Genomic DNA, 21,952 nt, shown 5'->3' with positions numbered 1-21,952 from the left:
AAGGAAGCAAAAGGAATATTTGTACATTTATTTATAAGGAAATTATGTTTCTATAATTATTTACAACATGTAGGAAACCAGAGAATAAGTTTATACAAAGCCAGCCAGCCTGCAAGGTAGTCAAAATGTGTAAAAGTTACACTTATTACAATACTTCAAACTATTACTCATGTTTCAAATGCAGACCCGCACCTCCATTTACATTGTGTCCCACCACACATTAGTGGATTCACACATCAATGTTATCAATACAAAAGAGTAATCTTTTGGCAACAGCTTGCCATGATAAGAAAGGCCCCTTTGCAGTTCCAGTCACTGTAAACAATCCACAATTTATTCAGAGGTTCCGCTTCTGTGCTTCAGTGTAATAGCAGTGCTTGCAATCAGGTCTTTGGAGATACACAAACCAGGATGCTATATTTCTTTGTTAAACAGTCATAAAACAAAACTGGTGGAATCAGACTCAGAAATTAACGACAGACTGACAACAACATGACAAGTAGTATCACATGGACCAGCTGAAGGTGGTTAGAGTGTACATACCACTGATATACCAAGTATGTCCAAGTATTAGTAGCAAGCCAAATCCATCCAAAATAGAAAATTATGTGGAAAACCTAAATTTCCCCCACACACTCCAAGAAATTTGACTAGAATCAAAAGTTATTTTGGGTTACTGAAATTGCATTTTGGAATTAAAGGGAGGGGGGGAGAGAAACACACATGGGAACTGCTTGAAGTAAATAAAATTAGGAATTTAAGGAAACATGATCTTAAAAATTGTGTAATGCATAGATTTTCCTTTCTCCAGTGAAAGTCCAAACATTGAGGACATCTGTTGTCACCACTGACTCAAACACAAGTTGACAAAAGGAAAATTACTTAAAATAAACACACAAAATCTGTATTTAAGTCAGCCTGGCTGGCTTTCTCCATTTCTGAAGCTATCCAGGGCACATGGAAAATGCGGGGGGAGCGACATACCTCCCTGTTCTTGTTCTGTGAGCACTTTCCCTCATTGTATAAAAAGTCCATGCTGCACTGAGTTTGTGATTTCAAATAACTTTTCATAGATGACAAATTCACTGCAGAAATATGGATTGTAAAAATATTATAGAACCCCTTTCAAAAGGGAATAGTGCACCTTTAGCAGCTTCTGCAAAGGTAAGAACAATGTACATTTGCAAAGTTCATTTTGTAATATACATGCATTATTGCTAGAGAAAAAAGGTGTAACTGAGGGTACAAAAACTGTTCTATAGCTTCTATGGTGCCATCCAAAATGGCATCTGTTGTTTAGCTCGTTGTTGTGAGGAAGGATACTGATATCCCAAACTCCATCCCTGTGAAAAAGTACTTGCATTTTTATGGCCACCATGTTCCTCTTCTTCATCTGATGAATCTCCAGTATAAGACACCAATCCAAACCCCTTTTCAGCAGTTTTCATCTTCTTAGCTGGATGATCTAGAGGAAAAAAAACATCTCCCCCCCCAAAGAAGGAAGAAAAAGATAAAAATACCCCAAACAAGTTAATTAATAAAAAAAGACGTTAATTATAAATTGTTAGTTGGACACCATTTTGAGGTCACAGGGTCAATGGTCACCCAAGGTCGGATGTCACACGAAACAGCACCAGCAACGGCACATGTGATCCATCAGAACCATGTAAGAGAGCAGAGAAAGAAAAAAAGAAACACAAAAAAAAGGTAAAGTTAGCAAGTGAGTTTAAGTGACTGCAATTTCACCGTTAAGAGATAAATATGTAAAGAAAAGTCCAAATTTAATCATAAGAAGTCTAATACAATGGCAAACTCTGGCATCAATACTGGAGAAAAACTGAGGTTAAACTAATATACTGTGTCTGAAGCTCTTTGATACAAGGAAATGTGCAACTTTCAGGGCATTTACAAGTACAAGGATTTAAAATGTTCTCTAAAGTAGCAAATATTTGATGCTACAGAATCCTATGAAAAGATGGAATCCACTAAGGATTTCTGTTAGTTGTGGACCACTTCAGGAGACTGTCTACTAGACACATGACTTATGTTAGTGACTGGTTTAATATACAGAGCTATACAATTTGAGCCTGATGGTAATGTAAAACTATGTGATATACCGGTGTTACAGAGCAATTCTTATGAGCTGCGCCTGGGCTGATCATCAAAATAAAAAACAAAACAAAAAAAAGAGGCCTTCCTTTCTTTCAAAATAGCAGTTAAACATATCACAGTTCCCAAGGTTTTTCTAACACTCAAATATTTACCTTAGCTCTCAGAAACTAGATATCTCATGTGTTGACAGTTCAAATCTATGTAAGAAATGCATGGGTTTAAAGCCAGTGGAACACGCCCATCCTCTCACTTAGAGTTGCAATCCCAAGGACAGCCCAGAATTGATTGGGCTTTTCAGTATTTGCCAAAGTCAACATTATATCAGTGCCTTGCAAGTCAAGCTTGCTTTTGCATATGAATTTGTTTTGTCCATTGTGCTCACCATGGTTGCCCAATAAGGACCCCGATCCATTTCTTTCTTCGGATTCTGTTTTCATGCCGGTCACTGGAAAAGCTGGTGGAGGCATCAACTGCCTATTTTAATAAAAGTATTCTTTAATTATTAAATAATTTAATAATTTTTAAATAATTATTGACCTAATTGATTAATTTAATTATTCGATAATTAAGCAATATAAAGTATTGCATTAAGAGGGGTTTAAAGAGGAGAGAGAGAGAGAGAGAGGGTGTAAAATTATACAACATGGGATTGGAGTGAATTCTAATATCTTGCTAAAGATCTGCCGGAAACAGATTAACATTGTCTTATGATTTTAAAGGAAACATCCTGCTTGCATGATATTTTCCCCATCAAGCACAACAACAAACTAAGTAGATGGGCCATCTCATGGATAGCTCATCATGATTAAGTTTCCAAATAATTTGATAATCTGATCACTTATATTTCAAAATACCTAAGAAAGTTATTCACTTAGTCCTAAAGCAGATTTGAGAGTTTTTAAAACTTTACCAATATCCCAGATGTATTTTTTCATGACCTCAAATAAGACCTAGAACATTATTTCTCAACCTCTTTGAATTGGCAATTCCTTTTTTGAAGTAAAAAAAAAAAAAAAAAAAAAAAATATTGCAATGCCCTCACATTTACTAAACATCTCATTGAGAAGCCTACATAATTTGTAAGTGTTTCAAGATGTTGACAGAGAATACTTAACCTTGAAGGTAAGGGTGTGCAGGGAGTGGGAACCAAAAACCATCTTTAGATAGTAAGAAAATGTTCAGTGCCTCACAACCCTTGTGATTGGCTTTTGTGACCCCTGTGTGGGTCACAGCCCACCAGTTGAGAAACACTGATTTAGAAGTTCAGCTTTTCTTTAGGATTAACATATGACTGTAATCCTTTCGTACTTTAGTTAAACACAACATTTACCTGTCCCTCTCTCTCTCCTTTCCCGAGGAACTTGCTGGCTTCGATCCTGCCCCATCGATTTCACTCTGACTGGAGAAGCCTGTACCTAAATTAGTCATATGAATGGGTCCATGCTATGAGCAGAAAAACACATGGCATTAGCAAATCTACAACTATGATATAAGCTACATCTCCTTAATGAAAATGTCAGGAAGACCAACCTTTCGGAGTATATTGCAAACTACAGACTGGGTTTAATATTTCCAATTTTCTAGGTCTAATATTTTTGTGATTGCAATTTACATAAGAGATCAGGAAATATCTACTGTTCTCTAATGTAGTTATTCAAAATGCTTTTCCCTACAGTATCCTGAACAAGATAACTTATGTATATAAACATCTATGAATTGTCACAAAGCATTTTGTATTGCATCTGTAACCAGTGTCTACTGTAACCAGTGTCTAAAGCCCAGATTTTTAAAGGTATTCAGACTCTTAAAGTGCTTTAATCCCTTTTGAAAATTAAATGTAGGCTCTTGAACCGGTTAGACGTTACAACACTGAGCACCGCAATGCCTAAATACTTTTAAAAATCTGGGACCAAGTGCTGAGGTAGAAGAGACCTTACACATCATCTAGCTCATCTTCCCCACCGTGCTTGATTGTATAGCCATTAAGCAGTCGGACAACTATCTTCCTTCATAGGCTAAAACAAAATGCTATTTGAAGCACCAATTTTCACCTCACATACATTTGTGGGAGCAAGCATATCTGCCATTTGAGATTCTGATCCCGCGTAATTTTTTAAATGTTTTCTGCCAAAACAGCCTTTTAAATGCAAGTTTGGTTAAATTTTACCAGGGGCAATTTGGACTCAGGAAAATACTTCAGGCATGAGAAGGCACTTTTCCATGGTGGAAATTTCCCTTACACATGGAAGTGTCTGAGGAACAGTGGTAAGTTATATTACATTTTTATTAAATTAAATATGGCTGTTTGTATGGAGTAAGATTTTTATCATGACTTTATGCCTCATGCTATCACAAACAAACAAAAATTAAGTCTAGTCTTACTGTAATCCTCCTAACTACTAAAACTGCTAAAAACCTGAATAGAAGATTCTGGAAGCAATCAATATACTTTTTCTCACAACAAAAGCAACAATTGCTTTTCATTATGGAAGACAGTGAAAGGGAAAGAATTATTTAATTTTTGTCTGAAAGAAATGGGAGACACTAGATGCAAATGGTGCATCTGTTCCAAAGAACAGAAGTGTGAAGTCTCATCTTCACCACTCATGATTACATTTAAAATTCTATTTAATAATTCACTAGCATCTCCTAAAGGTCTTAGATGACAGTCATGAAACAACTCAAACTACATTAAGAATGACCAATTTACAGCAAAGTCTCTTTGTAGGGAAGGGAACTGGAGGCAGGTACTAAAATTGCTTATTTTATTGCACCTGGTATCCCAGCAGTCCTGACTCTCTCTCATCTGGTAGCTCCTCAGTGAAGCGCCTCTTTTGGCCCTGAGGCTGCGGTTGGACTTGTGGCAGTGTAGCAGTCGGCAAGGTTGTTTTTACTGGGGCAGCAGGAAGAAAAGGCCCACTCAGCGGACTCTAGTGACCACAAAAAATTAAAAAGATCGTATACTATCAGATTCTTACATGCTAACAAAGATAATGGTTTAAACTGATTAAAGTTTACACAAAGGAATAAAATACACTTCACTAATTTCTCCTTATAAGTACTAAAAAGTCAGATAATTTAAAAATTGTATTTAGTTTAAAGGCCCACTAAGTAGCAAAGTTGTGGAATGCTATCTTAAAGTGATAGCTATTCAAACCTGCTCTACCAGTGTAAGTGTAGTGCAGTTTATGACAATGCCTGTGGTAATTAAAATTATTTCCAACATTAAGAAAGATAACGGGAATTCAAGAAATTTCTGCCTAATGGATACATGCTATGAATGGAGTTGTCATCTCTTAGGTGATTGTAGCAGTACTTGACTCGAAGAGACCCAACAAAATAGCAGAAGTATTTTATACAAGCATATCCTGAAGAAGTCGTCATCTTGAGTCTTAGAGCTACTATAAAGATTTTTCTGTTAGAGGCAGAAACTTGTTACCCAAGAACTTTAGGCCAAGTTACGCATCCCTTTCCCTACCTGGCCGGTGCTAGCTGGAGGTTGTACTTGTGAAATTGGATACTGGGTGGGCACAGGTGGTACTCCTGTGGGTAATGCTGTTAACACTCCAGGTGCCAGTGGCACTGCAGGTGGTACTATGCCTGGTACTCCATAAGGTGGTTGAACTGGCTGCTGAGGAGGAGGAACAACAGGGTAACCGGATTGGTAGCCATTGGATGGATAGTATGATGGCTGAGGAGGTATACTATTTATAGCAGCAGGTTGTGTGAAACCTGGTGGGGGAGAAAAAAAATAAAAACAATTACTTCTAAGTCAGCTACAGAATCTAAAAAAAATCCATTTAATTTATGAGGAAAGGTAAAGAAGGTCAGCTGTTGTTCGTTGAAGATAAATGAGGGGAAGACTTTCAGAATTAACAGGGAAAAATAAGACTGTTGCCCAATACCATCTGACTGATATATATGTAAGTGTAAATATTGCTCATAGAAACAATGTAACTTGCAAACTTCAAAGATATTAACACATACCTGCTAAAGGTACTGCAGTGGTTATTTGATTCACAAATCGGGAGTATTCAGCATGAACCTTCAAAAGACATTAATAGATTAGCAAATAAATGTATACCATGTCAGACTAGCTCTTTGGGGCAAAGAATATTTCGCCCTGATTCTAGGTTCTACCAAAAGCACAGTAACGATAATAATGATAATAATCCAAGCAAAAGGAAAAGGGCAAAGCTAAGTCACTTGTATGGCATGTGAGCATGACAGATTTCTATCAGAGATGTATTGTTGGAGTCATTAAAGGTTAGATATGACATTCTGAAGTATTTTTATCCTTAGAAGTTCACTTTAGAATGTCCAAAAGGCCACGAGGAGCCCATATTTGAGCACTGATAGTACAAGGAAGAATTTGGCACACCAGATTGAGCTGTTTTTATGCACTCTATCCTAACACCATAACAGAGAAAGAGCTAAGAAGTGGATTCTACATACATCTGAATATGAGCAAAACATGAATTGGCATTGGACAATGTTATGTTGCAATACATTGCGTCTCCTGAAACTCTCAAGAAAGTATAGTAAGATGGCGCAACCACCATGAGAAACAGTAGGGTCTCTGTAGATGGTATGCACCCTGATTAATTTAAGTTTTCTGCTGCTGCTTAAGAGGTTCCTTAATGCAAGTGTGTTCTGAAAGTAATTTAATATCCCTCCCAAGGGTATGTGCAGAAATGTAAATTTTACTGCTTTTGGGAAGGGCACTGGTGGGGGACGCAGAACTCCTCCAGCAGGGGTGAGGAAGCAAACTCCTCCGCAGAACTCCTCCTGTTCCTGGGTTGCAGTGGGGAAAAGTGAGAGTGCTCTTCTCCCCAGGGGCTGCAGCGGGAAGAGAGAACTCCTTCAGCCCTGGGGTTGTGGCAGGGAGAGCCCTGGGCTAGAGAAGTTCCGCTCTCCCCGCTGCATCCCTGGGGCGGAAGGAGTCCCACTCTCCTGGGGCTGCTATGGGGAGAGTGGAGCTCTCGCGCTCTCCCTGCCGCAGCCCAGGAGCAGGAAGAGTTCTGCATCCCCCGCCGATTACTGAGAGGACCCGTGCCCATTTGCCCCCTCTTGCACACACCTCTGCTCAAAGCCAGTTGTTTCCTTGAGACATACCACCAGCATGTCAAAGCTTATGAAAAGTTTTGCTGAGAGCATAATAAAAGCAGTTACAACACTGAGGCATAGCAGAGCTAAAAGGGACTCTAAAATCTCATATGTATGTGAATAAGCTGCCATGAAAAGTCACTTACAGTTTGTAATAAATTCTCACACAGCTTTTTGGCAGCTGCCAGACCTTCTGGTTTTGGATGACTGAAAAAACAAGAGTCAGGAACTTGAAAAAAGTGCATTAGTGGTCTTGCTTTTTTATGGCTGAATTTTATGACTAGACTTGGGTGCTTCCTCCTCTTTACTTCCTCCATTGGTAGCGTAGCACCAGGCCTTTTCCCTATCCCTTCACATAGGTGATCAACTGCTTGTCTGCTCAACAGCACATCTAGACCTCTGAACTTTTACTGTCATTTAGAAAGTAAATGTGCCCCCACTTCCTTTTAAAATTAAAGTTCAAAGAGGCTCAGCTGCTGCAAGAAGTACTACAGAGGTCAGTAACCTGATTGGAAGAAGGACATTGCGTTTTCCTTTTAAATTCTACCACTTATAAGACACTGGCAGTCAACATTAAAAGGAAAATACTAAATTCTTCCGGTAACCCAATCTTCTCCTCTCAATAACAATTTGAAGGTGCTTAGAGTCTATAGATATAGTAGTGTTTTATGAAAGATTTAAACAGGGGCATAACATCTCTTTCTAAACAAATCCAACCAGAACTACATTGTACCATGTTCTTGTGCAAAGCAGTAAGTTAAGATTAAACTGCATGCAATTTTACTTCTTAAGAAAAGCAGTTGCTACATTAGAGACTTTCATTCAAGCGTACTCAGCTGTCAGATGAAGATATTTCTATGCTTTCAGCATAACCTGAAATTACATTCAGAATAACTACATTGCACGGCTTCTTAAAATTACCCATACCTTATGTAGATGTACATAGGTTCAAAGGCTTCTCTGCCTGAAGCTGGCTCTATGCAGCCTGAGCCCTTCCCACGTAGGAAAACCTTGGCACCAGTCTCAATTTGAATGTGTTGTAAGTAGGAGCAGCCTGGCCCTTCCACCTTTTCCTTCACATTAAATGTAGGTACAGCATGTTCCAGACCAACAAATAATTTGTCCTGAACATAATGCATCTGCAAACATAACAGTAGACAGCTAATCATTCCATGTATAAAGTTTACAACTCATTTTCAAAGGTTATTTATTCTGACTTCTATAAGTTTAAATGTTGGATGGTACAGTAAGTCCTCTGCTCTTCTGTAAGTAGGACTGCTCTCTCCGTCCCCTTCCTATAGGAGGATGGTATCAGCAGAGCCCCACTTTACGGACTCTACTTTGTTAGTCCTCCAGTTATCACAGTGAATAAAAAAGTTTAAAAAGACAAATTTATAAATGGATAAATCTTACAATATGAGCATAAAAATACCATAAGAATCACAGGTATGCATTACATACCCCTGACTGGAATGGAGGCTTCTGGCCAACAGCGGGAGACAGTTGGGCAATGGGAGCAGGCTGGTGATAAACAGTAACTGTAGCTCCATTGAAAGTTGGACTGGAACCAGTGGCAGCTTTCACTACTCCATTAGTAATTATTTCTTTAATTCGGTTTACAGCTCCTGTTGGGTATAACATAATACAACTTTAATTTCAGGAAAAGCATGCTACCAAATGACTAGATCTTCGGGTTCTTCATACTTTAAATCCTTTCCTTTGATTGGACTACCCAAACCAGAAATCTGCTCTTGCTGTAAACAATATCTGCATTACTGGCTTGCCTGATTTTAACAGCCCAGTGGTGGAAAGTCTTCCAGGAGCAATAAACTGCTGCAATCATACCCCATTCCCTGGATCGGTTTCATTCTGACCTCTTCAGCTGAGTTCCAACCCTTAAAGTGACAAGGTGCTAAACAAAATACAGCCCTGGTATTCCAGTCAGTTTACACAGGAAAAAAAAATACTCTACATTTATACTAGTATTATACACATGCTAACTTTGGAGTGCTAAAAGGACATGTGGCCAAGATACCTGACCAAAAGCAAACTAAGGCAACTGATAAAAAAACATTTTTTGTCTACACAGTCACTGTACTGCAATTCTACTCCTGGATCACTTAATTTACCACATCCTCACATTATTTATTTGTTATATTAAATATCATTTAAATCATGTTCCCACTACTCCACATACATTTAGACTACTGAAAACTAAGTCATCTTGAGGATTTTACTGATTTCGTTTAATCCTTAACAGAAGAGAATCACTCTTACTGATACTATTACTAGATAGATGTTTGCCCTTATTTCCATTATAAATGTTAGGGTTTTGTTTTTTTGTTTTTTTGCTAGCAATTTTTCACCAGACGAAACTTGGGGAAGTGACTTCCCCCAGGAGAGAACTATTTTCTTAATTTTCATTATCTAAAAGATCGGATTATAGATATTTAAAAAAAAAACACAGGCATTTTTAGTGCTGTTTTCTCATCATGAACACGAGTACCTTTCACACTGAGCTTAAGATCACATTGTTCCTGGGATTCAAACAAATATTCTTTCTCCATTAAGTTAACCATTCCCAACTGACTTTAGTCAATTATTAATTTAACACTTAAACAAGTAAAATTACAAATGCTCTCAGGGATCATCACCATCATTCGTGAGAAACAAAACAGGAAGCATACCACCCATTGATTAGAAATCCTAAAAACAGTTTAAAAAAAAAAAGTTCCACAGCATCACTTTCCAGTCTCTAGTATGAAGAGTCCATGGGCCTCCTCCTTACCACTACCCATTACTCCACAGTGAAAGTCTTTTACTTGTAAATTCTCAACCTTTACGATTTTTTAAAACTAGTTTCCTATTTTTCAATCTAGTTTTTGTTTCTCAAAATAGGCTAAAGTAAAAGACCTGTTTATATTGGGGAGCCATGTGAACATTACATTCTGGTAAAAAACATTAGAACTTAATAGCTCTGGTTCCAGCTCATTTGTGCATCCTAGATTCTGGGTGGAATTTTGCTATCAATATGCTTGGAGACAGAATACTAATTCAGAATTTCAAAGTGAGCAAAATCAAAATACTTGAAATTAAAATGTAAAAATACTGAAAGCTCATGTTAAAGGAGTCTATGGTTCCAGATGCAAAATACCGCCATAACTCATTTACAATGATAAATAAAAACAATGTACAGAATCACAATGTAAATGCAAGCCACACTATCTCTTTATTAGTCATTAATGCATAAACATAGAACAAATAAATATGGTTGATATGGAGCCAGATATTGCCAAGGTGCAATCCAACAAACAGAGGAGCAAAGGTCGCTTTACCCCACCTTTGCAACTGCTGAATTCAGGCCTGGTTCAGGGACTGGCATGGCCCACAGCTGCTGTTCTAAGCTACAGCTGTTACCCCCACAGCTACCTATGAAGCTGCTCCTCAGCCCAAAATATCCTAACCACAAAATGATCCAGCAATATTCCAACATTCCATTTTATGATGGGGCTTGCAAAGGAGAATAGGATGTGGTGACCTATGCTATCCCTGTGTCAACAGAATTCCCAACATGGGGACCCAACAGGTATTCTGGCCAGAACTGGGGTCCCTGTGTCAGACTGCAAGTGGTAATAAGATGCGTTTCCCCCCCCCAGTAATGTTTAGGATAATCTATGCAGTTGGGTGATCTATACTAGCAATTATTTTAAAATATCTGTACGTAGAAATTACATAATTGAAATCTGCATGCATTGACAAATCTGTACATTACAGGAAAGGTTGGGCATATGAGGGCTGCAAGTAGTGTAAAGGAGGTAAACTGGGAGGGTGAACTGACAAGAAGAGCAGATGGGAAGTTGAACAATTTCACTTATTCCTTTGTTTTTTTTACATTGGTCTTGGTGGGCTATGCAATCTAGCCTCTCTAATTCAAAACTCACCTTTTGTAACAACACCACTGAGGGCTAGTATACACTGAGAGTTTACACTGGCATAGCTATGTGTCTCAGGGGTGTGAAAAATCCACACCTCAGAGATGTAGCTATGCTGACCTAACCCCCGGTGTAGACAGTGCTAGGTTGATGGGAAAATTCTTCTATCAACCTAGCTAAGCCTCTCAGGGAGGTGGATTACCTTTCACCAATGGGACAACCCCTCCCGTCGGCATAGGCAGCATCTACACTGAAGCACTACAGTGGCACAGTTACAGTATTGAAGCTGTGCCGCTGCAGCGGTTTAAATGTAGGCATGTATCCTTAGATTTGAATATACATGTCCAGAGAGGGGGCCTCTCCACCTATGCCCCGCCATGCCAGTTCTTGCTGTGTCTCACCTGGGGACAGATGGCAGATTATTCCTTTTGATGGTGGGGCTGCACCTGAGCTCAAAAAGTCACACCTTGTGGTCCATCAAAGCCTTAGTTTGATGACTTGTAGGATGCATTGGAAGATGCTTCTGACTTTCCAACCAACAAGGGATTTACCATTAGTGCATGAACTGTTACCTTCTCCCAGATGATTTACAGCTCATAATAAAAATATATATCAAAATAATAAAAAAACAATAGTACAGAGACACAAAACTATGTATTACTTACTGTCAACTAGCTCCCGTGTCTGCCCCTGGACGTGGAGATACAAAGGCCGATCCCTATTAAAAGAAAACCAAAACAGTCTATGGAAGCACTGACATCACCATCCAGTAATGAACTCATCCCAATTCCATTATGGTTTTGATAATGCTACGTACTTTTCCTTAATAAATATAAGAACAACAATCCCTGCTGAATTCTGAGAGAAATGGCAGCAAAGCAGAGATCAGCAGCCTAAGAAAGTGTAAATAAAAGTAACTGAGTATTTCTTAACTATGTATTTTTCATTTAATTTCATGACCCTTGATAGGCAAAGGCATATAGTTCACAAAAAAATTCAGAAGTTCCTTATTTGAATGAATGAAGACTCCCTAGATTATTAAAACCAGGAACTTGAAAAATAATTACTTTTCATCATTTACATTGCATTTATTCTTTGGATTTCACTCATCTGGTTCAACTGCCCAAGCTTTGTCAGTTTCACTTTCTGGTTTGCGTATATTAGCCTGCTGCCATCTCCCAGACTTTTACTGTGACAGGCCCAAGTGGTGGCAAGCTCCACACCAGTGTGCTCCTCACTAGGAGTGACATCTTGGCTCTACTGAAGCTACTGGCAAAACTCCCATTGACTTGGAGCCAGGATTTCACTCTTAACAGCATGCAAGCCATAATCCAGAGTTCCATAATGAAGCACATAACATCTCCCACACACATGCTATTTAATAGTGTAGCAAAATATTAAATATGCATTTACAGAGCTGAAAAAGGAAACTCCACCCTGGTAGCATTCATAAAGGCACCTATCCTTGAGCTGGTTATGTAAAGAAAATGTACCTCAAAATTTACATCATGCTGTAATTCCATCAATAGCATTTTGATAAACTACTAATTTAAAGCTTCACTTGAATCTCAAAGCAAGAATTCCTAGTCTCAATGTAAATAAGTTATTCTTGAAATGCTCATAATACTACACATTGAAATACTTGACGATAGAGATAAACCTTCACAGGTAGTAAAGTTCCCAGGAGCAGCTGAAAGCAGTTTTGATTTCATATTAGTTCAATTATTACCATAGTTATTTAGTATTTGCACTGCCGTAGCGATTAAGAGCCCTAGTCATAGCCCAGAATCCCACAGTGCTAGGTGCTATACAAACACAGCTAGACATGCAATCAGTGTTTCAGCCTGATAATTAGCCTATTAAAAAACTCCATAATAACCATAATACTGACTTACCCTGCTACATAACAGAGAATCTTTGAGGGTAACTATATATATCCACATAACTATCCAACCATGATGCCAAATAATTAAAGAACTACAAACCCAGGTCCTAATTTTGCTTTCTCCTCCACAGTCATGAACCTCCCTCGAGTAGAGACAGCTGCTCCACTCAGACGACTTATCTATAGACATTAAAAAAAAAAAAAAATTTTTTTTTTTTGAGTAAAGCCCTACTTGAATTGGAGGATGATTGTAAAATAATTGCTGCTGAGTTGTGGACAAGACATGGAAAATAGCAGAAGAGTAATCACGGACCTTTATTAATGTGGAAAAGCCAGAGAAGACCTACTTGTTTAAGAAAAATTTGCTGGAACAATATAAAGTGTTGATTTTAGAGATGTTACCTGATAGAGAGATTATAAACACTACACAAAAGTTACATTGGACACTTCAGTTTGCCTTTAATTATACAAGACAACATTAAATTACATTGAAAGAACATATTTAAAGCTAAAAAAGGGACTTTTGTTTGTTTGTGGTACCAAATTACAGGGGTTTCTTAAAAGAAGACTACAAAACCTCTGGCTTCAGGATATAAGCTAACCTCTCACTAATGGGCATTAGCAAGACACTTCTTTCAGGGGCAATTTATTTCACTTTGTTTCTTACATTTTTATTTGAAGCATCTGATACTGGCCATAGCCAGAAGTCCAGAATAGATGGACCAGTGGTCTGATCCAGTATGGCAATTCCTATATTTCTACAAAGACTGCGCAGAGGTGTTGCCTTTATAGGCAAGAGAAGGAAAAAAATCAGGAAAATCAATTCATTTACAAATGTTCCAGCTATGTGAGTAATCAAAGTCATACCCAACATAAATAAGACCATCTGGAACAGAAGGCATTTCTATTCTAACATCATAAGTAAGATTGATTTGATCAGTCCCTAGAAGATAAGCATTCTAATCTAGTTGTTCACCTCTAACATGGATTCTACGTAAATTATTTTGAATATTTTTACAAGCAGTCACATATTTCACTATTATATTGCATAGTTTCAAATTCAGAATCTAGTCACTCTAGCCTATAAATTCCCATGTGGCTTACAGACCCCTGCTCTCTCCCTACCCACAACCCAAACACTTTTGCTAGGAATCTTCCCTGAATCAATGAACATTAATCCTTTTAAATTTGAAAAACAGTTGAAAGCCAAAGAATTAGATCCAGCTTCTTTACACACCTCGTCCTGAGTTTGTCCTCTTGTCAACAGGTTTCTGCATGTGAGGGGCACATCATTGATTTCCACTTCTGCTACTACAAGGTCATCTTTACTTTTGCTTGTAGCTGGACCTTTCCCTGGGGCCTGTAGCTTCAACAGACCATTACAAATCTTTGATACATGGCAATGCTCAGTTTCACTGTATAATACGACAAATTGACCTGAATGGTCCTTTAATACAAACAACAATGTTGCCTTTCTATATCTCCTTTCACTCCCTGAACTCATTTGCTTTACAAACAATAAAATAAAGTTATTAGTTATATCTAGTACTCATTACTTACCTAGCTCTTCACATCTTCAAACACCCTGTATAAATACCAACTGATTAATCCTTCTCAACACTTCTCTGAGATGGGTATTAGTATTCCCATTTTACAGACAGAGAACCTGAGAAAGGAAAGTCTTTGTGGCTAAGGAACTGGATTCCTGTGAGACTTTGGACAAGACAATTTCTATTTGCCTCAACTCCCCGTGTGTAAAATGGGGATAATACTTTCTTTCACACTTAGTGTAAACTGTAAACTCTTCCAAGCTGGGATTGTCCTTTACTATGTGTTGGTACAGTGCATAACAAAATGGGGCCCTGATCTCAGTTATAGTTTTTAGAGGCTATAATAAAACAAATAATCATGATAATAGAGGCACAAAGACGTATAGCTGGAGGAGGTTACAATCACTTTGGAAGACAGGATTAGAATTCAAAATGATCTTGATAAATTGGAGAACTGGTCTGAAATTAACTAGATGAAATTCAATAATGTCAAGTGCAATTTCCTAGATTTAGGATGGAAAAATTAACTGCACAAATAGAAAATGGGGAAGAACTGGCTAGGCAGTAGTACTGCAGAAAAGGATTTGGGGTTATAATGCATTACAAATTAATTATAAACCAACAATCTGGTGCTAATATAGTTTTGGGATGTATTAACAGGAGCATCATACATAGGACACAGGTAACTGTTACGCTCCGCTTGGCACTGTGAGCATATTGTGTCCAGTTTTGGGCACCACACCTTAAGACAATATGGACAAACTAGAGGGAATCCAGAGGAAAGCAACAAAAATGATGAAAGGCTTAGAAAAAACAACTCATGAAGAAAGATTAAAAATATTGGGTATGTTATGTCTTGAGAAAAGACAATTGAGGGGGGACCTAATAGTGAAATACATGGTCTCATTGGTTTTTACAGAAACAAAGTAAATTAGGAAACATGAGAAGTTACAATACACTTTACAATACTCAAAAACATCCAAAGAGTGGACACACTTCATGCACTCCTTCAACAGTGATTTTGAAGACTGCTTCAAATCAAAATACCTTCCCATGTTTCTTTCCAGGAGGTGCAACACCCTACTGAGGCCAAAAACTTCAGATCCCCATGTTGGCGCCCATATCATGAAACAACAGAGAATGAGGTTCTGTGATTGTTTCATAGGAGATTAAACTCATCAACCAATGGTTTCAATTTCACCAGTTAGCAAAATTCTGAAGATTCCTGGGAGCAAGGAACTCTTAGAGAAATGTTTACTACATAAGCCCATAAAACAGATTTTCAAAGCAAGTTTTAGATAAACCTTCCATCATTTCAATATTTTTACTCAGTGAATAAAGACTCTGACAAAATAAGGACTACAATTTTTAATGTAACTTCACAGCACTGGCTCTGTTACATTATGCAAACTTGGTGGAATTGATGGCTCTTTCTACCATCAGCAGGTACTAGAAATGACAGTGTAAAAAGTACCATAAATATCAACAGTTTTTAAATAAAAGTTTATAAACATTACATGTCTACTGGCTAGAACAGAAGGCTAGGAGGCAGAAACATCGGAGTTTCAAATGTGGCTCTACTACTGACTAGGGGGTTCCTCTACACTACTAATGGAGGTATAATTTCCAGTTCCGGTAGACACATGCGTCCTAGCTTTGATTGAGCTAGCATACTAAAAATAACAGCGTAGTTGTGGCAGTGCACACATGGCACAGGAATTATACTCCGACAGCTAGACAGTGCTGCTACCCGCACTGCCTTGGCTACACCGACATTTTTAGCATACTAGCTTTATCAAAGCTTGTTAGGATATGTAAGGGTTAAGTAAAGACCTGGGTAACTGCTAACATGGTATTAGGGAGGAAGGCACAGGCAGGCACGGTCTCTTCGTTTGATAAATAAAGTGCTACCCCTCTCCCTTCCCTTTTCCTCATTCAGGATTAATACAGCTGCATAAGGGATGTGGGGATCTAAAAGATACTCTTTGTATAAAGCAGTGTTATCTCCCCCTCCCTTCCTTTCTCAGCTACATAAACAAGCTTGGGGTCATGGCCCCTTCATCCCTCCCCTGTGAACTGCTGATTAAGGGAACATGTAGCTACAATTACTGCATCTGACAAAGCGGGTATTCACCCACAAAAGCTTATGCTCTAATACGTCTATTAGTCTATAAGGTGCCACAGGACTCTTTGTTGCTTTTTGAGGGAAAAAAAAAAAAAAAAAAAGTATCTTCAAGGTAAAAATTATTTGTAGAATATGCTGATGCTGCAAACAGTAATCGGGGCTGGGATAATTATATTCAGCATGTAGCTATTAATATTCATTGTATAGGTATTCATATTACTCAGTAAGGGTTTTGGGGGTGTTGCAGTAAATGTAGATATTTACATACTAACAAAAAAAAGCATGCCATAACTAATTCAGTGCTTACTCGGCAATTGGGTTGAGGGGAACAAGCACTGCAATAAAAAAACTCTGTCCACTCAATCTAGACACCAGGTATTTTGGTAGCAAAGTATATTCACATATTATAGCATACATAAAGAGAGGTGGCCACAACCCCCTACCCTGCCACTCACTCACTTTGTCTGTGGTGTTCGATGTTGGTTTCAGTTTTCCTTTAGCCATTAGCATCGCATTGATTTTCGCTGCCACAGCAGCAGCTGCATCCAGAGCCCCTGAGGGGGCCGCAGAGCTCTCGGAGCCCGGCACACCGGAGACGCCATCTCCGCTGCTCTGGAAAGGGCGGCCAGGTAGTGGGGCCGTACCAGGGAGAATGAAAAGCGCAGGAGACGGACCAGGCTGGTCCCACTTACTGCGGCGCCTGGAAAACAAAACACGCTCAGCTTCATCTCAGCTCCGACACCCCTCACACTTCCCACCGAAGTCTCCAACCGCTCCCCCCACCCCAAGCCGCAGCGACCGTCCTCGGCCCGGACCCCCGCGTTGACATGCTGACTCCAAACCCCGACCCACCAACCAGAACCAGACTCTCGAGTCCTGGCTCCCGGCTCACCCGCCAGCGGCCCCAGAATCGCGCTGCCCTGTGCTCCCCGCTGACATGGCTCCGACCCGGCTCAGCCACCTCCGCTCCAATCCCTTCGTCATTTCCGCCAGCCCCGAAAAACTGACGTAATTTCCGGCCGTTGTCATAGTGACCGCATGGTTCAAACGACTTCCGGTGTCCCATTCCACAGGAATCCAGTCACTGGCGGTACCAAGGCAACTTCCGGTCACTGTGCCCAGTAGGATGTTGTTGAGTAACGTGCCGATCCGGTCCGGCAGTGTTCCTGTTCTGTTATTTGGCTTACGAAGGCACTTTCGGCCACTGGTCACGGCAAGACTAGGAAGTGGCAGGGCAGCAATGGGGGGGAGGGATAGCTCAGTGGTTTGAGCATTGGCCTGCTAAACCCAGGGTTGTGAGTTCAATCCTTGAGGGGGCCACTTGGGAATCTGGGGCAAAATCAGTACTTGGTCCTGCTAGTGAAGGCAGGGGGCTGGACTCGATGACCTTTCAAGGTCCCTTCCAGTTCTAGGAGATGGGATATCTCCATTATTAAAATATCAAATCTGCATCTCTGTTTTCGAAGATTGAGGCGGATCGTGGCTCGTTCTCCGCAGAGCTGTGAGAGAGAGAGCCCAGGGTGGGGCTAGCATTTCTGCAGGACGAGATCAAGGGGCTCTGTAGCACAGCCCTGGGCGGAAAAGGTGGGTGGCATATTTCTGAAGGTTAGATCGCACGTAGCTGCTGCAGAGCGGTACGAGGTGGTGAGTTATTGCCCCTCAGCCTCGCATGCTGAGCCTGTTTCTTCTCCTCAGCCTCCTTTCTGCCTTTAATCAATGGCTGCTAGTTAGAGTAGCCTGCAGCAAGAAGCGGTAACACAAGGGATGCGGCCCCCAGAAGGCAAACAGCACCCAGGAGGCAACCCTGGCCCTCCCAAAGGCAATCCCGGCCCTATAAGGCAGTCACAGACCCTTGAAGGCAAACATGGCTCTCAGAAGACAATCACGGCCCCCAGAAGACAATCATAGCACCTCAAAGGCACTCATGGCCCCAGACGGCAAACCCAACACCCAGAAGCCTATCAACGGCCCCCCCGAGAAGCCAATTGAGGCCCTCAGAAGTCAAACACAGCTCTCAGAATGCAATCGTAGCCCCCACAAGGTAATCACAGCTCCCCGAAGGCAATCACTGCTCCCCAAAGGTAATCACAGCACCCAGATGTCAAACACAGGCCTCAGAAGGCAATCACAGCCCCCAGAAACCAAACACGACTCCCCAAAGGCAATCACGGCCCCCAGAAGGCAATCACAGCCCCAAAAAGGCTAACACCGCCCTCAGAAGGCAATCACAGTCCCCAGAAAGCAATCATGAATACCAAAGACAAACAAGCCACTCCCCAAGGCAATCATGGCCCCCCAGAAGTCAAACACAGCTGCCAGAAGGCGATCACGGCCCCCAGAAGTCAAACATAGTCCCCAGAAGTAATAATGACTCCCAGAAGGTAATCACCACTCCCAGAAGGCAATAACGGCCCCCCGAAGGCAATCACCATTCCTAGAAGGCAATCACGACCTCAGAGGACAATCACGACTCACGAAATGGAAACACAGCTCCCTGAAGGCAATCATGACTCCCCGAAGGCAAACACAGCTCCCAGAAGCTAATCATGGCCCTTACAAGGAAATCACAGCCCCCCAAAATCAATCATGGCCCCGAGAAGGCAATCACTGCTCCCAGAAGGCACACACTGCCCCTAGAACTCAAACACAGCCCCCAGAAGGTGATCACAGCCCCCAAAAGGCGATCACGGCCCCCACAAGGCAATCGTGGTCCCCAGAAGTCAAACAGCCCTCAGAAAGCAATTATGGACCCCAGAAGTCAAACACAGGCCTCAGAGGGAAATCATGACTCCCTGAAGGCAAACACAGCCCCCAGAAGGCAATTACGGATCCACAAGGAAATCACAGCCCCCACAAGGCAACGAGGGCACACAGAAGGCAATCATGGCCCCCAGAAAGCAATCACAACTCCCCTGAAGGCGAACACAGCCCCCCGAAGGCAAACATGACCCCCAAAAGGCAAACACAGCCTCCACAAGGCAATCATGGACTCCACAAGGCAATCATGGCCCCCAGAAGTCAAACAGCCCCCAGAAAGCAATTATGGACTCTAGAAGTCAAACACAGGCCTCAAGTGGAAATCACAACTCCCCAAAGGCAATCACAGCCCCACAAGGCAATCACAGCCCCACAAGGCAATGAGGGAACGTAGAAGGCAATCACGACTCCCTGAAGGCAATCATGGCCCCCACAAGGCAATACGGCCCCCACAAGGCAATCCCGACTCTGCAGAAGTCAAACACAGCTCTCAGAATACAATCACAGCCCCCGAAAGGAAATCGTGGGCCCCAGAAGGAAATCGCAGCCCCCAGAAGGCAATCATGGCTCCCCGAAGTCAATGAGGAACCCCCAATGTCAATCACAACCCCCAGAAGGCAATAATCTCTCCCAGAAGACAATCACAACTCCCCCGAATGCAATAACGGCCCGCCGAAGGCAGTCACGGCCACCTGAAGGCAATCACTGCTTCCAGAAGGCAATCACCGCTCCCAGATGGCCATCACCGCTCCCAGAAGGCACACACAGCCCCTAGAACTCAAACACAGCCCCCAGAAGGTGATCACAGCCCCCAAAAGGCAATCACGACACCCCAGAGGCAATCACGGCCCCCACAAGGCAATCGTGGCCCCCAGAAGTCAGACAGCCCCCAGAAAGCAATTATGGACCCCAGAAGTCAAACACAGGCCTCAGAGGGAAATCATGACTCCCTTAAGGCAATCACAGCCCCCAGAATGCAATTACGGATCCACAAGGAAATCACAGCCCCCACAAGGTAACAAGGGCACACAGAAGGCAATCATGGCCCCCAGAAAGCAATCACAACTCCCCTGAAGGCGAACACAGTCCCCCGAAGGCAATCACAGCCCCCCGAAGGCAAACATGACTCCCAAAAGGCAAACACAGCCTCCAGAAGGCAATCATGGACCCCACAAGGCAATCACGGCCCCCAGAAGTCAAACAGCCCCCAATTATGGACTCTAGAAGTCAAACACAGGCCTAAGGTGAAAATCACGACTCCCCAAAGGCAATCACTGCTGCCAGAAGCCAATCACGCCCGCCAGAAGCCAATCACAACTTCCCAAAGGCAATCACAGCCTCACAAGGCAATCACAGCCCCACAAGGCAATGAGGGAACATAGAAGGCAATCACGACTCCCTGAAGGCAATCATGGGCCCCACAAGGCAATACGGCCCCCACAAGGCAATCTCGACTCTGCAGAAATCAAACACAGCTCTCAGAATACAATCACAGCCCCCGAAAGGAAATCGTGGGCCCCAGAAGGAAATCGCAGCCCCCAGAAGGCAATCATGGCTCCCCGAAGTCAATGAGGAACCTCCAATGTCAATCACAACCCCCAGAAGGCAATAATCTCTCCCAGAAGACAATCACAACTCCCCCGAATGGAATAACGGCCCGCCGAAGGCAGTCACGGCCACCTGAAGGCAATCACTGCTTCCAGAAGGCAATCACCGCTCCCAGATGGCCATCACCGCTCCCAGAAGGCACACACAGCCCCCAGAACTCAAACACATCCCCCAGAAGGCGATCACAGCCCCCAAAAGGCAATCATGACACCCCGAAGGCAATCACGACTACCTGAAGGCAAACACAGCTCCCGGAAGGCAATCACGGCCCCCACAAGGCAATCACAGCCCCCCGAAAGCAATTACAGCACCCAGAAGTCAAACACAGGCCTCAGAAGGCAATCACAGCCCCCAGAAGCCAATCACGACTCCTGAAAGGCAATCACAGCCCACAGTAGGCTATTACGGCCGCCAAAAGGCAATTACGGCCCCCCAAAGACAATCACCGCTCCCAGAAGGCAATATCTGCTCCCCGAAGGCAATCATGACTCCCACAAAGGCAGTAACGGCCTTGTCATAACTATAAAGGGAAGAGTAACAACCCTCCTGGGTACAATACTATAAAATCCCTCCTGGCCAGAGACTCCAAAATCCTTTTACCTGTAAAGGGTTAAGAAGCTCAGGTAACCTGGCTGACACCTGACCCAAAGGACCATTAAGGGGACAAGATACTTTCAAATCTTGGTGCGGGGAAGGCTTTTGTTTGTGCTCTTTGTTTTGGTGGTTGTTTGCTCTTGGGACTAAAAGGGATCAGACATCAATCCATGCTCTCCAAATCTTTCTGAACAAGTCTCTCATATTTCAAACTTGTAAGTACAGCCGGGCAAGGCGTGTTAGTTTTATCTTTGTTTTCTCAACTTGTAAATGTACGTTTTGC

The 21,952-nt window shown here is 41.7% G+C and overlaps 1 protein-coding gene and 1 non-coding gene across 4 annotated transcripts; both read right to left on the bottom strand.

Annotated features, from left to right (window-relative positions):
- Nucleotides 1–13: 13 nt before the first annotated feature.
- KHDC4 (KH domain containing 4, pre-mRNA splicing factor) lies at nt 14–17,739 on the bottom strand. Of its 3 annotated transcripts, none has more exons than XM_054010625.1 (14): nt 17,603–17,739; nt 17,170–17,410; nt 14,273–14,401; nt 13,136–13,215; nt 11,816–11,868; nt 8,680–8,843; nt 8,146–8,357; nt 7,365–7,425; nt 6,100–6,157; nt 5,591–5,844; nt 4,887–5,042; nt 3,443–3,555; nt 2,495–2,586; nt 14–1,465 (listed from the first exon to the last, which is right to left on the bottom strand). In XM_054010625.1, exons 1-14 carry the CDS (start codon nt 17,737–17,739, stop codon nt 1,266–1,268), a joined length of 1,950 nt encoding a protein of 649 aa, XP_053866600.1. In that variant the 3' UTR covers nt 14–1,265. The 3 variants fall into 3 exon arrangements, with proteins under 3 accessions (XP_053866600.1, XP_053866601.1, XP_053866602.1); XM_054010626.1 differs by having other exon boundaries at nt 14,273–14,395; nt 17,603–17,682; XM_054010627.1 differs by lacking the exon at nt 14–1,465 and having other exon boundaries at nt 3,443–3,527; nt 17,603–17,682.
- On the bottom strand, nt 8,448–8,575 carry LOC128827585 (small Cajal body-specific RNA 4). The gene has a single exon (XR_008443004.1). It is a non-coding gene; the product is annotated as a small Cajal body-specific RNA 4 (non-coding RNA).
- Nucleotides 17,740–21,952: the final 4,213 nt, after the last annotated feature.

This window comes from Malaclemys terrapin, chromosome 21 (assembly GCF_027887155.1).
Source record: "Malaclemys terrapin pileata isolate rMalTer1 chromosome 21, rMalTer1.hap1, whole genome shotgun sequence".
NCBI lineage: Eukaryota > Metazoa > Chordata > Testudines > Emydidae > Malaclemys > Malaclemys terrapin.
This window is presented reverse-complemented; position numbering and strand designations above follow the sequence as displayed.